This window comes from Erythrolamprus reginae, chromosome Z (assembly GCF_031021105.1).
Source record: "Erythrolamprus reginae isolate rEryReg1 chromosome Z, rEryReg1.hap1, whole genome shotgun sequence".
In the NCBI taxonomy this organism is placed as follows: Eukaryota; Metazoa; Chordata; class Lepidosauria; order Squamata; family Dipsadidae; genus Erythrolamprus; species Erythrolamprus reginae.
The window spans coordinates 118,586,108-118,603,855 of record NC_091963.1 but is presented as its reverse complement, the minus strand read 5'-3'; the positions used below and the strand labels follow the sequence as shown (position 1 = coordinate 118,603,855).

At 41.2% G+C, this 17,748-nt stretch overlaps 1 protein-coding gene across 1 annotated transcript in view; it reads left to right on the top strand.

Annotated features, from left to right (window-relative positions):
• The first annotated feature begins 696 nt into the window (after positions 1–696).
• The window catches only part of LOC139154851 (potassium voltage-gated channel subfamily A member 7-like), a 48,030-nt gene continuing 30,978 nt past the window's right edge, over positions 697–17,748 (top strand). The window contains exon 1 of the mRNA XM_070729869.1: positions 697–1,272. Coding sequence (XP_070585970.1) covers positions 697–1,272 — 576 coding nt within the window. The remainder of the gene's footprint in view (positions 1,273–17,748) is intronic.

The window sequence follows — 17,748 nt, the reverse complement described above, 5'->3', positions numbered from 1 at the left end:
CCACCTTTTTCTCTGCCCTGGGCATTCTTCCTGCCCCTATGTCACTCTCAGTTATTTTTAGCTCTTCCCTCTTCTGATCAGAGTGCTGTTGGGATTGCTTTTAGGCATGGAGTTGGAGGCGGTGCTGGGATTTTGGCAAGGGGGCCAAGAGTCTGTAACGTCCTGGGGCAATCCGATATCCCTAGGTCTAGGGAAAGTGTTTACAGGCAGAAACCTTGACGCTGGCACTGGAAGACAGGGGTGTTCTCAGAAAGGGGACATAGAGAAGGACAGTTGGGGAGGGGGCAATCTAAGTCGTGGCTATAACCCCTTTGGAAATACCAAAGCAATTTTGAGAGTAGTGTCGAGATGATAGAATGATTATCTGGGGCTGAAGACAATCGGCTTTAGGAGAAAGGCAGGAAAAGAAAGGAGATGGCATGAACTAAAGAAAGGATATAGCAAGAGAAGGAGGAGGAGAAGAGAAGTAAATTAGAAACTATAGAGCTGTTATGTTTAAAGCAGGGAAAATTGAAGGCGAATTAGGAGAAAAGATGCCAGCTGAGATACGAATAGTGTGAATAGACTAATATTGGAAAGGATACAGGATAGAATATCTGAACTGGGAGTTCTCTGGAGAACGCCTCAGCATTTGGGTGAACTTCGAATCATGACCTCCTACATCATCTCAGGCTCTCTGTAGCTGCCAGCTCTACCATGGAGAAGCTATTGCCACTGACTGCAGGAGAAAGTGAGCCCATTGTCCAGTGTGGGGGACATTCCCACAAGGACTGTTGTGAGCGAGTGGTGATAAATGTTTCTGGCCTACGATTTGAGACCCAAGTAAAGACCTTGAGGCAGTTCCCCGATACTTTACTGGGTGATCCTCTGCGGCGTTTGCAATATTACGACCCATTGCGCAATGAATACTTCTTTGATCGCAACCGGCCTTCCTTTGACTCTATTCTGTATTATTACCAATCTGGAGGACGGCTTCGCAGGCCCATCAATGTCCCTCTTGATGTTTTTTTGGAGGAACTCAAATTCTATCAGCTGGGTGAAGAAGCTCTCTCTAAATTTCGTGATGATGAAGGATTCATCAAGGAAGAAGAGCAGCCCATGCCTGAGAGAGAATTCCTCAAACAAGTGTGGCTGCTGTTTGAACATCCAGAGAGCTCTCAAGCTGCCCGCATCATCGCAATCATTTCAGTTATGGTCATTCTTATCTCCATTGTGATTTTTTGCCTGGAGACTTTACCTGAGTTTCGGGATGAGACCGACATGTCTTTGCCTGTAAGTAATGAAGGCCATATTGATTATTTATTTCTATAACTGATTACATTATTTTCTCTGATCTCCTCTCCCTGAATGATGATTATTGATATTTCAGAATATACTTTTCTTCAAAAAACCCTTCCCAAATTGGTATGCAGATGTCCTAGACAAGAGCAGCTGTTTTGTCTAATGATAATGAGAGTTGCATTTTAAAAAAAATTATTGAAAGAGAGTTGTAATTCAATAAATGTAGAATTCAAACTTTTAGGGCAATTTCTCTAATGCTAAATTGAAATTGTTTTAGGAATTTCAGATATAATATGCTCTTATTGCTTCAGATAAATTTCTATTTCTATCATACAAACGGCAGTATTAACAGTATTTTGTCATTCAAAAGTTAGAGTTTATCATTCTGATACCCTTACTCTTTTGAGAACTTCATACTCTAAATCCGATATTTGCAAAAATCAGACATGAATTTTAAACCATCACTTCTCTAATTCTTTTTAAAAAATAAGTACCTTAACAATACAACCATTTCTTTACTATATTGGCCTTCATCTGAAAACTAAATGCCATCTTGATTCTAATTTCTTTAATATCAATTGCTGCGGAGGCGAAACAACAAAGCTGTGTTTAATGGGTCACTTTTATTAACCTTTAACTAATGTAGACCTGCAGAGGTGAAAATCTAAATGGGGTGGAATTCCCTGTAAATAATATTTCTAAGCAACTATGGGCGAAGCTCCTTGCTGGGCGATCTCGCCGTGTATCGCGATCACCCTGAAGAAGGTGGTTGATGCCATGTGATCATGCTCCACCGCAAATGGGGACTGGGGGGGGGGGTTGCCCACCAACCTACAATTCTCTAACTACAGTGGACCATACGTTTCATCGCAGGAGCGTCATAGTTGTGAACATAATCACCAATGAATGAGTTGAAATAGTAATGCTTCTGTTCTCCACAAGACAACATGTGTCTATTATTATATCATAGGCCATAAAGATTGTGGGGATCTCCAACTCTTATGGCTTTGAATAGTGTTACTCAAAAATCTATGTCCATTTTACCAACTACTGCTCCACATGGCTTTCAGAATCTCCTTATGTTCTACAGTATTATGTGATGGGGGTGGGAGTAAAGTTAGGCTGAAAATTGTTGAAGTAATAATAACAGTAACTCTTAACGAAACAATATTCCCTCAAAAATCAGCATTTTTCTTTCAATGCTAATTATTCTGTGTTTTGATTCTTTCCCCACCTGTGGCCATGTTGTAATGGTTAGCCTCTGTAGTTTTCAGCCCTCTCAAACATGTTCCCCAAACAAAAAGTTGAAATCCTTTGTCCTAAGGGCATGGGGTGAGGTATCATCAGTATGCAGATGATACCCAGCTTTACATCTCCACCCCTTGTCCAGTCGGCGAAGCAGTGGAAGTGATGTGCCGGTGCTTGGAGGCTGTTGGGGTCTGGATGGGTGTCAACAGACTCAAACTCAACCCGGATAAGACAGAGTGGCTGTGGGTTTTGCCTCCCAAGGACAATTCCATCTGTCCATCCATCACCCTGGGGGGGGGAGTCACTAACCCCCTCAGAGAGGGTCCGCAACTTGGGCGTCCTCCTCGATCCACAGCTCACATTAGAGAAACATCTTTCAGCTGTGGCAAGGGGGGCGTTTGCCCAGGTTCGTCTGGTGCACCAGTTGCGGCCCTATTTGGACCGGGAGTCACTGCTCACAGTCACTCATGCCCTCATCACCTCGAGGCTCGACTACTGTAACGCTCTCTACATGGGGCTACCTTTGAAAAGTGTTCGGAAACTTCAGATCGTGCAGAATGCAGCTGCGAGAGCTATCATGGGCTTTCCTAAATTTGCCCATGTCACACCAACACTCCGCAGTCTGCATTGGTTGCCGATCAGTTTCCGGTCACAATTCAAAGTGTTGGTTATGACCTATAAAGCCCTTCATGGCACCGGACCAGAATATCTCCGGGACCGCCTTCTGCCGCACGAATCCCAGCGACCAGTTAGGTCCCACAGAGTTGGCCTTCTCCGGGTCCCGTCAACTAAACAATGTCGTTTGGCGGGACCCAGGGGAAGAGCCTTCTCTGTGGCGGCCCCGACCCTTTGGAATCAACTCCCCCCAGATATCAGAGTTGCCCCCACCCTCCTAGCCTTTCGTAAGCTCCTTAAAACCCACCTCTGTCTTCAGGCATGGGGGAATTGACATGTTCCTTCCCCCTAGGCTTATAAAATTTGTGTATGGTATGCTAGTGTGTATGATTGGTTTTTAACTTGTGGTGTTCTTAAAATTAATTTAATATTGGATTTGTCTTTTATTGCTGTTGCTGTGAGCCGCCCCGAGTCTGCGGAGAGGGGCGGCATACAAATCTGATTAAACTAAACTAAACTAAACTAATGGACTGACTGATTGTGTTGTTAGTTGACTCAGCAAGAAATATAATCCTAAAAATCTGTATGCTATACTATGCTTGCAGAAACTTGGAATTCAAAAAGGAACCAAAAAAAAAGCAAGATAGACAGATTTGTTTGACATCGAGTATCAACTTCTAAACCAGTTTTTATTTATGTAATATTCTCCAGATGTGTTTAGATTGCAAATCCCAGATTTTAAAAGTTGGGGAAATAACGATTCAGCACCTCTAGATAGTCGATAATGGGAGAGATGAAATAGTAACATAAAAATTGATGCAGGTTCATTCTTTGCTACAGTGTCAACATATATAGCATCCTTTACATATTCTTTGCTCATCTATCTTTCAAATTCAGATTGAGTGCTCTCAGCTAAAAATATGTTTTGGTTTGTTTTGGTTTGGACCCATCATCTGCCTTCTGCAGCCAATGTCATTTCATTTCTCTCTATTATTTTGGAATGCTTCAGTCCCACTAAACACAATTGTACCATTGAATATTGTAGAAGATGGTAAAATTTAGGAAACTGTAGAATAGTCCTTCCAGCCAAAGAGCCCTTAAATGAGATTAGATGAAAAATGCGCATGTCATTTCCTGTGAACATGTTAGTGAACAGGGCAGGGATTTAATCCAATGACAACTGAAAAAAAAATCACAGTTGAGAGACGAGGCTTGAAGGATGTAACAGATAGGAGATATTGGAGCCAATGAGTAGTTGAGCTCTGATCTTGCCTACGTCTTTCTATCTGCCACAAAAAAATGTTCCCAGAGACTTTACATATCATGGAGTCTCCAATAGGTAAATTTATTAATCCAAAATAATCTGATTAATAAATAAATAAATAAATATCATCAATGTACAAAATAGTGCAGTTTAGCTGTATGTGTTTCTTTAAAATGTGTTGAGCTACAACTTCCATCATTTCCTATCCACACTAGGAATATTAGACTTTCAGGACAAGGTAAGATAGAAAAAATATTAAGGTAAAATACTGGGTTGTTGAGGTAGGCAGGGGTGAAATTTGACTGATTCAAGCGAACTGGTAGGGACAATTTGAATCGGTTTGCCAAACCAATAATAACCACTCCTGGTTGGCCCGGCCATGCCCAGTTGCTGCTCAACCTTCTGGCCACTCAATCCTTCCAGCTGCTCACTCAACCCTGATAACCACTCTCTCCACCCACTCCCGCCACCCTATATATAGTTTCCTATATATTTATTTATTTATTTGATTTTTATGCCGCCCTTCTCCTTGGACTCAGGGCGGCTTACAACATGTTAGCAATAGCACTTTTTAACAGAGTCAGCCTATTGCCCCCACAATCCGGGTCCTCATTTTACCCACCTCGGAAGGATGGAAGGCTGAGTCAACCTTGAGCCGGTGATGAGATTTGAACCGCTGACCTTCAGATCTACAAGTCAGCTACAGTGGCCTGCAGTACAGCACTCTACCTGCTGCGCCACCCCGGCTCCCTTTGTCATGTGGCCCAGCTAATCATCTTGCCAGTCGCTCCCCTGCTCAGCTCAGCTCACCAAAGATAAGCAATACATGCCACCCACTCATCTTTCACCTTGAGTCAGGGACCAGGGGCTAGGGATGTGCCATTTCCCTGGGCCCCAAAGCTGCTGCCTCCTTACTATCCACCTTGGCCGGGTTGGTGAATGTACAATTCCCTGGCTCCGGCCTTGCCCCAGAGCCACCGCTTGCTCATCCTCTGCCTACCTCACCTACCTTCATGCCTTGGTGAGTGGGGGGACATAGCGAGGATTGATTGCCTTTTGCGCCAAGAAGCCTCTAGCCACCGGCGATCATTTTTGGCTGCCTTCTGAGCAACTCCGTTGTGATGCAGCCCCGGCTGATGCCGTTCGGGTCAGGTCCAGCCACAAACTGCATTGGCAGGCAATAGATGCATGTACACAGCCGGTACAAATAGGGCAGTAATGGCAGCGATCATCATGGGACAGTCCTGTGACCGTCACCACCATCGCCATCCTGTTCATACCGATCACACAGGCACCATTGCCTGTCCGTGCAGCTTGTGGCCAAACCTTAGAGAACAGCAGCAGCCAGAGGGACTGCTTCACAGTGAAACTGTTCAGAAGACAGCTGAAAACGACCACCACTGGCCTGTCATTAAGGTACAGTACTTTGATTCAGGGGAAGGGGTGGGGGGTAACCGTAAAGAGACAGGCAGCCACAGAAGCTGCCTTCTAAGCAGTTGTGCTATGAAGGGTGGGAGAAAACTTCAGCTTCTCTCTGACGCTGCAACGTGGCTGCTTTTCTCCTCTTTCTTGGGCTCATACACACAGAGCAAACATGAAGGAGGTGCAAAGTAACCAGGTTGAATGGTAGAACACTTGGCCAAACTTTTCTGTTGGTTCTGTAGGTGTGGCTTGGTGGGGTGGGACCATGAGTGATGTCAAGTTGGCCACACCCATTTAGTTACATGATTCTCTCACTAAGCCACTCCCACAGAACTGGTAGGGAAAAGTTTTGAATTTCCCTCCTGCTTATAGGGAAGTACAGGCATAGGAATGAAATAAAATAAATATATAATTCTTCCTCTTTGTACAATATTTTCTCCAATGGTTAATTTACATTGTCCTTTAATTCCCAACCAGCTCTGAAGTTAAATTTCCCTCAAGTGGGAAGGAAAATTTTTCAGAGAAAAATTCAACATATGGAGAAAAAGTCTAAGCTTTCCTTTCACTGAATAATCTCTGGAAATATTCCAGCTTTGTTAGTGAAATTTGTAATTCTACCCTCTGGGTTATAAAAGGAGAGCACTCAAGAGGGTTGGTTTCTAGATACTTCACTTATTAAGCTGCTTCATTTCGGAGTCTCATACTTTTAGAAATAAGAAACTGGGACACTTAAGAGAGGAAAAGTAGTTCACCCAGGAAAAGTTGTAGCAAAAATTCAGTTGCAAAGTAGAATATTAAGCATTCCCTCCTTCTGTTGAACTCAGAATCAGTTTGTTATTGCATCTAGAGAGGGACTGGGGGATATAAGTTTCTTCTTAACTATGGAGCTCATTCGGTGATCTTTGACCACTCAATATCTCTTAGCTCAACTTCTCACATAATTGTTGTAAGGATAAAAGTTATTCCCCATCTTTGTATATAGGTTGCCTTGAACTTTTTGTGAAAGGCATATAACGAATAGCTTCTTTTTCTTTTTAAAGCAATATAAATTACAAGAAATTATACATGTTTTCAGCCGGATAGTTCCAAACGTAACAAAAGTAGTGTGGGAATATTTTGTTCTTAGAGAGGTACAGGTTGAAGCATTGTTATCTGCACTCTGATGCATTTTGTATGGTCAAGATAGATATGGTTTGGAGGACACTACAATCAAATGGGCCTACAACAGGCTAGCTATTTGCATTCAGAAATTTGGAATTCATAGCTTTGCATTAAGTTGAAGAGCTGTAATCAGTACAAATCTATGCTGTTGCTTCTCAATAAATTCCTGTCAAGTCACAATCAAAATTTCTATAGTTATTGGCCATTCTTCTTCTATTGCCTTCCAGTTGTTGCTGGTGATTTTTATGGTTATTTTCCTAATGCTGCCTCTGGCAGTAATGGTGAACCTTTTTTGGTTCATGTGCTAAAAGAGTGTATATGTGCGTGCTAGTGTGTCCGCACGGACATGTGCCCACACCCGTTCCCTCCCTCCACACATGCAAAGCACACAATCCACCCATGCAGGTGAACGGTGAAAAAAATGGCAAATGGGCATGCCGGAAGTTCAGAAAAACAAACATATGGTTTGCCTATTCTGCTGTTTTTTGCACTCTGGAACTCTCCGATATGGCTTCACATGCTACCCGTGGCACATATGCTATAGATTCACCATCCCTGGCCTATGGACATCTCCAAGGAAAAGCTTGGCCTCTTCTTTGGCTTATCTATGTGAATTGGAACTTTTGGGAGTTGTAATCTTCATCAGAAGAGAAGGCAATCAGAAATTTTAATCAGTGTACAGTGTAAACACATATCACCACTGTGTCTATCCTTTTGCACACAGTAATTGCTCCCTCCATTTGAAAGAAAAGAGAATTTCTATTCTTTTTAGGAACAAATGGAACAAATATATTTTCTTTCTTAATTCCCTGTTCGTTTCATTCACAGCAGGTTGTGCACTAGCCAATTTTGGCTGATCTTGAAAAGGTTAAGTGGAGTCATATCTGGTTATTACTTTAAAATCTATGGCTATAAATAATACTGGGAAATTGGGGAAAAATCCTTAAAATAACAATTCCATACTGCTATTAAAAAATGCATGAGATCTGTCCAGGAGTTGATAGCAACCGAGAGGGGCGGCATACAAATCCAATAAATAAATAAGTAAGTAAGTAAGTAAGTAAGTAAGTAAGTAAGTAAGTAAGTAAGTAAGTAAGTAAGTAAGTAAGTAAACAAACAAACAAACAAACAAACTTGAGCCAGATCTAGGACAGCTCGCCATAGCCAATTTGCCATGGGAATACTCACCATGGGGCAATTCAATGCTGTATTAATAGTTTCATTCAGTTATTTTTATTATTGGTGACCACTTTTCACCAAAATTATTGTAACTCTTGTATTTCTGGATTTTATTTTATTATGGTTGGTCCCAGTTCCACTAAAATTAATTTAACTTTTGCATTTGTTGAATTGCCCTACATTGAGTTATCTTGTGGCAAGTTGGCCCTACATTGAGTTATCTCGTGGCAAGTTGGCCCATTTTGACTTGAGCCTATATTTTTTCCATCCCTCACTATATCTTATGGAGTCGATAGACATCTTTTTTATTCCTTAAAACACATTTTACAACACTCCTTCATTTTGGAAAATGAAGCGGATGAATGCAACTTGTTTGTTTGTTAAATTTATTTGTCACCCGTGTCATCATGGAGCTACTCCGGGGGAGCTTAAAACACTAAGATGGAAAAAAAGTTATAAAATAACAATTATAATGCAATAAGAGAATAAAAATAAACTTGGAATGTAATAATATGGAATTTTAAAAATTAGCAAAGGCGGGACAGGAAGTTCAGGGGGCAGGGGAAGCGGCTGATTAGCAGCCGCTTCCTGTGATGTACTCCCCCACTCAGTCCCCTTCTGCCAGGTCTTTAGAGCAGTGTTTCCCAACCTTGGCAACTTGAAGATATCTGGACTTCAACTCCCAGAATTCCCCAGCCAGCGAATGCTGGCTGGGGAATTCTGGGAGTTGAAGTCCAAATATCTTCATGTTGCCAAGGTTGGGAAACACTGCTTTAGAGCCTTGCAGGAGGATAGGAGAGTGGGGAAAAACCTGAAGGATAGGAGGATGGGGAAGCAGGATATTCCAGAGGGCTGGTGCTATACCAGAAAAGACTCTTCCCCTGGATCCCATCAGTCAAAGAATTCTGATGAGATCCCAGCAAAGTTCCTTGACTGACGGGATGCTAAGCAGGACTCCTCTGCTGGCACAAGTGGGGTGAATCGGTTCATAAAGTGGCCTGGATCTATGCCATGAAGAGATTTAAAGGTCATAACCAATACCTTGAATTGCGCCCAGAAGCAAATCTGTAGTCAAAGTAGCTTGCAAAGCCATGATATATCACGGGTCATTCTATGGGCCCCAAAGACTGCTCAAGCTTCTGCACCTTGTACCAGTTGAAGCTTCCAAATGCATTTCAAGGATAGCTCCATGTAAAGTGCACTGTGATAATTTGGAAGACAGATGACTAGGGCTTGAGTGAGTGAGCACAGGGAGCCCTGATCTTTGAAATATTGCAGTTGGTACGATAACCTCTTAAGTTTTGAACTGGGTATTTCAACTCCATCTAGAACTAAAGATGTCAGAGACCTGGATCTTGAAGCTCCAGGAGTAGAAAGCGGAAAAATTACTGAGCCCTGGGGTATGATGTAAGGGAGTGGCCTGGGGCTGGAGCTCTCACCAATATTGATTGGGAACAGCTTTTGAGAAAGGAGCTAAACCAGAACAGAACTCTGCTGCTCAGTCTTAAGCTCCATTGCAGACCCCAAAGGATGGCATGACTGATGGTATCGAAGGCTGCTGAGAGGTCAAGAAGAGCCCAGTTAGCTGCACTATTGCATTTTCCTAGAACTTCCCTTTGTACCAGTGTATTTATTCCATGGGAGATTTACAAAGAAAAAAGGCGCAACCACTGTCTCAGCTGGGGTGAAGAAGGAGGAGGCACTCAGCTGTGGAAATATGGACCTGTGCCCATGATCTTCACTACCAATGCCACCCGTCCAAAATTCTGAAAACCACAAAGCTAAGCAATAGGAATACGAAGAAGAATAAGACCTGCGATTATTTTATTTCTTTCATTTTAACTTAGTTTGTCCTAATTTATTGTAAATATTTTTAAAGTTATAGTATTTTTCTTGGATAAGAAGGGTAAACGTTTGGAGAATAAAGTAGGACTCCTTCAATTTAAATGAAAGTGGATTCCACTTGCATGACGTCACACTAAAAAAATGAAATGTTCCACAATTGTAATCACTCTAGATTTAATTCATCGTTGTTGTTGTTGTTGTTTTTATTCTTCATATTGCACTATTCTATTAATCAGTTTCTCAAATGCAGAGTTATCCCCTTCCACTTCCTACTGCCCTGTGTAGGGTAATTTCTGTGTCTCCATATTTAGGAGTATATTTGATGATGATGCAAAAAAGCCATATCTCAAAAAATACAGCTCAACTCCATGAAGAGGAACGTGAACAATAAAATGAAGTTGAATATGAATTCAAATTTTCATTCCAAAGAATGTTGAACAAAATTTGTCTAGTAAGAAATAACAACCTGGCATCTGATGACTTGATTTGGGATTTACAGGACTCGAGATAGATGTGCTAGTGCATCTTTTTGAGGCTTGTGCCCTCTAAATATCATGAGAGTACTGACAAGGAATGATGAAAATTTTAACCTATGAGGAAAAGCTGGTGCAAGGAATTTCCTGGTCAGCACTATCCTGTTTATCCCCACATACTTCCTGAATAGCTTGTACTCAAACTTTGCAGATCTTTACTCATCCAAAATAGCTTATACAGATTCTGTCCAACAAGATTTCTTTGGCGTCGGCTTTCCTGCTGGCAACTGGTGCTAATTATCTGCTAGCTTGGCTGGAGCAAGCAGATGAACAGGATTAATATCTTCCATAACACACGGTTCACCAACTAGAGATCCCGATGGCAGTAGAAAAAGAAGGTAACTGATATAATGTTCCTAATTTAAGGCTAGAAGGATCTTTTGAAAACAACAGGGGAATCCCTGGGGCACATTACAATAGAGACCCTCCCATCCCTTTCCATCCTGTGCTCTCTGTCACGCATAACATTTCCCCTCTGTCTTCATCATTCCAGTCTCAGTGCAGCCATCCAGATATACAGTATGTGCCCATGAAGGTAGAGTTGTTCTGTTACTGCACTCCAACTCATTTTTGTGAAGCCAACTCATTTTTCTCCTATAAAGCATGATCTATTTATAAATTTCATTGTAAAACCTAGTTTTGAGGTTATAACTTCTTTCCCTTTAATCCAAAAATGATACCATATTACATCTATGCATTATTGTATAATAATCAGAAATAAATCTAATTTCAACAAGTGCCAATCTCATCTTAATTTGCCATTTAGGGAAAAAACCTACTCATTCACATAGTAAATCCCAAGGAAAACTGAGTTTGCAGTTGAATTGATATGTACAGAATTATATTTAAAGCAAATTTCCTTTACATCCTTCCTATTGGAAATTTTAACTCCAATAGAGTTAAAATAACAGAGTTAGAAGGGATCTTGGACGTTTTCTAGTCCAATCCCCTGCTCAAGCAAAAGACCCTATACCGGGGTGGGTTGCTCCCAGTTCTGCCCAGTGCTAAGAACCAGTAACAGTGGCAGCAAGAGGCTTTGCCCACCCGCCAGGGATGCTTCTATGCATATGCAGAAACCTCTGTACATGTGCAGTAGCACTGCATGCATATGAACCAGTAGTAAAGGGTTTTAGAACCCACTACTAGCCTGTACCATTTCAGACAAATGGCTATCCAGTCTCCTTTTAAAAGCTTTCAGTGATGAAGAACCCATAACCTCTGAAGGTGTGGCGTTCTACTGTTTCATTGTTCTAACTATCAGAAAGTTTATCCTTCTGGTGCTTTAGAAAATAGGTTAACACCCCTTCCTCTTCTTTGTGGCAGCTTCTTAAATATTGAAACACTAGTCACCCCAGTCCTTCTTTTAACTAGAGTACACATACCAATTCCTGCAAACATTCTTAATTTTTAACTCCAATAGAGTTAAAATAACAGAGTTAGAAGGGATCTTGGACATTTTAGCCTCTAGGCCTCTGATCATCTTTGTTGCTCTTCTCTGCACTTTTTCCAACATCTTTTCTATATTGTGGCAACCAAAATTGGATGCAGTATCCTAAGTGTGGTCTTACCAAGGTCTTATAAATCAGTACTGTCATGTTAACTTCATGTTATCTTGATTTTATCCCTCTGTTAATGCAGCCTAGAATTGCATTGACTTTTTTGTCAGCTGCAGCACACTGCTGGTTCACATTTAAGTGATTTATCCACTAGGACTCCAAGATTCCTCTTGCAGTTATCGCTATTAAGCCAAGTTTCACCTAATTTGTACTTGTACATTTGACTTTTTTGTCTATGTGTAAACCTTACTTTTCTCTAGAGTGAATTTCATTTTCTTAGATAGGGTCTGTTAATGTATGAGCAGAGTAGTCCTTATTTAACAAGGTTTGTGCATACACAGCAATGTTTAGATTGAGATTATTTGTGAATAATTATTCAGCCACACACAGATATACAGTACTAATTTGAATTAAAGTTTACTTTAGGAAATAGCATATTCAGATAGTCTAAAGTCATACACATAATAAGTCAGAATAACAATCCAGATATTACCAAGTACACAGTCTTCTTTACCAGTTGTCTTTGTCATAATCAGTAATCAAAGATATCAAGCCTAAACACATTCTAGCTATAATATATGACTACAATACAGAGAGATTGCAGAAACATTGCAGAGCATCCTAACAGTGAGTAAGCATTAGCAGTGAGTAGCCAGACAAAGCAAAAAAAAAAAAAGTGACTCAGAGAAATAAGCTATGAAATGTAGCTCCCACTTGTGGCAGTCTGCAACAATTCAGTTAAACAGACATAGCTCAGTTATAATATATATTGTTGGTTTATATATTACCAATCCAACTGCTTTGGACAGAGTCCTAACAGGGCCCAGTGTTCAAATCTGTCACGATACGTCTGGGTCTTGAACCTATCTTCTGGGATATCAGCTATTCCTAACAACTTGGTATTATTTGCAAATTTGATGAATTCCACTTCTATCTCTTTATCTAAACCATTTATGAAGATATCGTATTGAAGAGCACTGTTCTTAAAACAGAGCATTGGGGTACTCTACTGCTTCCTTCCCTCATGTAGATATAGTTCCATTAAGGGATGCACACTGAGTGTGGTTTGTCAGCCATCTACAAATCCATATGGTGCTGATGCTGTCTAGCCCCCATTTTTCTAGCTTAACAAGAAATACACTGGGGCCTATGTCATGTACTAACGTAAGGAGCAATGAGTTGCATAGCCACCGCTGATTAGCTAATCTAGTGGCAAGAGAAATAAACTAGAGGCCAGCAGGCTACAGGGAAGCCCTTTCCTGCAGCCTTCCAGCAGTTTGTATTGCTTTCAGCTTAGGAGAAATAAAAGCATTTCCACGAATACCTTTATGGCCTCGAATTCAAACTTGTGATGGACCATAAATCAGTATTGGGTCTATTCACAGGCAGCCAACAAATGTCACAATATATGTCACCCAGGTTGACCCGCTGGTCCATCTTGCTCTCTGGATGCAGCTACAAGTTGACCCACTGACCAGGAAAGAACATCAGACATGCAGACGCATTCAGACTCTGTCCAGCACCCAACCTCATAGAAGACCCTGCTCCTGTGGACGGAATCTTGCTGGTTGACATTGAATAGACCAGCCCCATCACATCTCAAGGCATCACAGAACACACAGCAAAAGACAAATTGTTGTCCAAAGTCATGAACTGGGTGTTCAGGGAATGGCCACCAGAGGAAGAACGGGATGAATTTAAATCCTTTAAAAATAAACAAACCAAACTATCTGTGCTGAAGGGGTGTTTGCTGTGGGGGGGAATGAATTGTCATGCCCCACATTATGCAGAAAAAAATAATGGGGGTTCTACACATACGACACCCAGGGACAGGGCGCATGAAACCACTAGCGAGGAGCTATATGTGGTGACCTAAACTGGACCAGGACATTACTGAGTGGGTGGCAACTTGCCTGCCATGGCAAGAAACCAGACCAGCTACACCGTGTAGAATGAGAGATACCCAAAGCCCCATGGTCAAGAATCCACATAGACTTTGCAGTACCTATGTTGGAGCAAACATTTCTAATTGTGGTAAATGCCTATTCCAAATGGCTGAAGATAGTCAACATGCCCTCCACAACAATGGAAGCCACCATGCAAGCCTGAGGAAGATGTTCACAACCCATGGCTTGCCAGATGTCCTTGTGTCAGACAACAGGCCACAATTGACAGCCAAGCACATGGAGTCATTCCTAACTGACCTGGGAATGAAGCATGTAGTTGTTTCACCATTCAGTCAGGCAAGCAATGCCAGGCAGAGAGAATTGTGAGAATGACAAAAGAGATTTTTACTAGAATGGGCCCAGGGAACTGGCAGGAACGGATTGACCAGTTCCTGTTGGCCCAACACATTACTCCATGCAGAGCCATCAACCAGAGCCCCACCAAAATGCACTAATGCTTGCAAATGTTTTAGTATCTATGGTAAAAAGTCATGGTGAGCATCACTTATATAGGATATAAAATATTATTCTGATTAGGAAAACAATGTATATAATGACGGAGATAAGAGAAGCAAGGAAATCTAGATAATTAGGCAAATTTATAATCAAAATGGAAAGGAACTAAAAATAAGGAGCAGAAAGGAAGGCAGGGATTTGCTAAGAAATATAAATCAGATTATAATGAGTCTGTTTCAGATTGAGTGGCATATAAATACAATAAATAAATAAATAAATTGCCCGAGAGACCTGCGTAGCAGAAAAATGAACAATGAAGATGGGTCAGAACAGAGAAGTTACTACATAGCTTTAAAAAATATAATTGGTAAGAAATGGACATTGCAATCCTGGAAACCTAAATTAGTACATCAGCAAAATACTGTACCGTAGATAAAGATATTTGGATTTCAATAAGACATTTTAAAAAGTAGACTGTTAGACTTGTGCAGGAAAGAACAAACGGCATTCAGGAACAGTTCAGCACTTTTATTTCTCCTAAACTGAAAGCAATACAAACTGCTGGCAGACTGCAGGGAAGTCACTTTTAACGGCTTCCTTGTAGTCTGCTGGCCACTGACAGTAGTTTATTTCTCCCACTGCTAGATTAGCCAATCAGCGGCAGCTATGCAAATCTGTGCTCTTTACATCACACCCTTCCTTTCTTAGTTTGTGGAAAATCCAATCAGGAATCAACGTAGGTTATGTAGTCACATAAATAAACAGGACACTGTATAGTCCCACTGGGCCTGCGCGATTCAGTTCTTCAGGAGTTTTCAACTGGAGTAGAGATGCCTGTTGTTGCTCCTCTATCTCTTTGTGGAAAAATCTAGAACTGGCAACTAGGTGTGGCGGCTGAAGCCTTGGCCTCTTCATTCTCCGGTCCTGGGTGACTTCGCTGGATTCCAGTGGCTGCAGGTAGGCACTTGTGCTCCATCTCCGGGCTTGAGTTTAGGTCTCTCTGGTTGCTTGTAGGAAGGGCCTGGTTCTTATCTTGGTCTTCTTGATGAATTGTATTGTATGGCCTTTGGGGTGGAGGCTTATATTGCTCTGGCTTTTTCACTGAGGTTTCTTGTGGCTGTGCAGTCTCCTGTTGGCGAAGCCAGGAGACTCCCAACCTACTCCGGAGCTGGTCTATGTGTCTTCTCCACATTCAGCTGTCATCCATTTTGACTTTGTAAGATTTGGGAACAGTAACTTCTATTAAGGTGGCCTTTACCCACTTGGGATCCCTGCAAAGTTCTGTGCAAAAACTAGTTCATCTAAAGTATTCTGGTTAGCCTGCTGGATTCTAAGGATATCTCCTGGTGATTAGTAGTGTATAGACTACAGATAATTTTAACAAAGTACACTTTCTATCCTAATAATACAATTTCTGGGGGGAAATTAAACTTTATTTAATCTATTTCCATTGATTGGGTTCTGACATAATTATGTCAGACCAATATTATTTATTAGATTTGTATGCCGCCCCTCTCCGCAGACTCGGCAATAAGTCACAATAGACTGAAAAAAACTGAGTTCAGAACTTAACATTAAACTGAGACTAAACCATAATGCAGTGCTTCTCAACCTGTGGGTCTGGACCCCTTTGGGGGTCGAACGACTGTTTCACAGGGGTCGCCTAAGACCATGAGAAAAGACAAATTTCCCATGGTGTTAGGAACTAAAGCTTCTATTCTGGCGCTTTGGAACATATTTTTACAATCCGACCAATCAAGCCTTTACGTTGCAGGTGTCCTTTTGACCTTCCTGCCAATCAGCTTAAAGCTCTGTTGGGAGAATTGGCACTAGACTTATGGTTGGGGTCACCACAACATGAGGAACTGTATTAAGGGGTCGCGGCATTAGAAAGGTTGAGAACCACTGCCATAATGTATTATGACACTGTACAATATATCTCAACCAAGTGATTTTGTTTCTTCATTGCTACTGGGTAGTTAGGCTCTTATGCTATGCCATTTATTAACATCCAGTAGAAATGATAATTATGTTAACTGTAATGTACTCTTGTACTAAAAAAAATTCTTTTTTAAATGCATCTGTTTATTGGCACCTGCTTCAATTTGCACGAACATTGCAATCTTTTCCTCTGCTCCTTATTAATGTTTGTATACAGCTTGAATAAACTCGAATGAACTAGTAATACTAATTACTAGACATGTAAGACTGTGTTGAAATAATCATAGAAATCCTCTTGTGAAACATTGCTGGTCTTCATATATTCATATAAAAATGATAACATTTGTATATATTATTCTACACTATGGTTTGCTTTGCCATATTTTGAATTAATCAGTTAATTTTCTTCTTTCATCACACAGTGGTCAAATTCATACTATACAGTATACCAGTGATAGCTAACCATTTTTTTCTCAGGTGCCGAAAGTGCGCATCTGTGTGCTATCAAGCACACGTGTGTGCTTACACCCATAGTTCAATGCCCCCATGTGTCCCACCCCCCTTCACATGTGCACATGACCCCCCCCTGCACTACCCCGTTACCTTTGTGCAACCACCACCCCCATTTTCCGACTTCCGGTAGGCCTGCTTTTCATTCTCTCCAGGCTCCAGAGACTTTCCTTGAGCCTCAGGAATCTGAAAACACCCTCCCCCGCCCCTCTGGAGGCCAAAAATGCCCTCCCTGAGCTTCCAACCGAGCCGAAAATCAGCTGGCCAGTGCTGGATCTGAGCTAGGGCAATGGCTCACGTGCCAGCCGATATGGCTCCATGTGCCACACGTGCCATAGGTTCGCCATCATGGCAATACACCATACTAAGAACAAAAATGAAGACATTTTTGTTTTTAGCTTGTTGAGTAAACTGGATCATTGTTATCTAGATCGTTGGAATATTTCAGTATTAAATATTAAATTAGTTATGAGATAAAGGTAATTCAGTTGAATTAGGAATAATATTTAGCACTTTAGTACAGATTATGCTATATTTTATTGATTGATTGATTGATTGATTGATTGATTTGATTTGATTTGATTTGTATGCCACCCCTCTCCGTAGACTCGGGGCGGCTCACAATACAATAAAAACAATTCTTGACAAATCTAATAATTTACAATTTAAAATTTAAAATAGTTTAAAAAAACCATTTTTAATCAGACATACCTACAAACATACTATACATAAATTATATAGGCCCGGGGGAGATATCTCAGTTCCCCCATGCCTGATGACAAAGGTGGAGT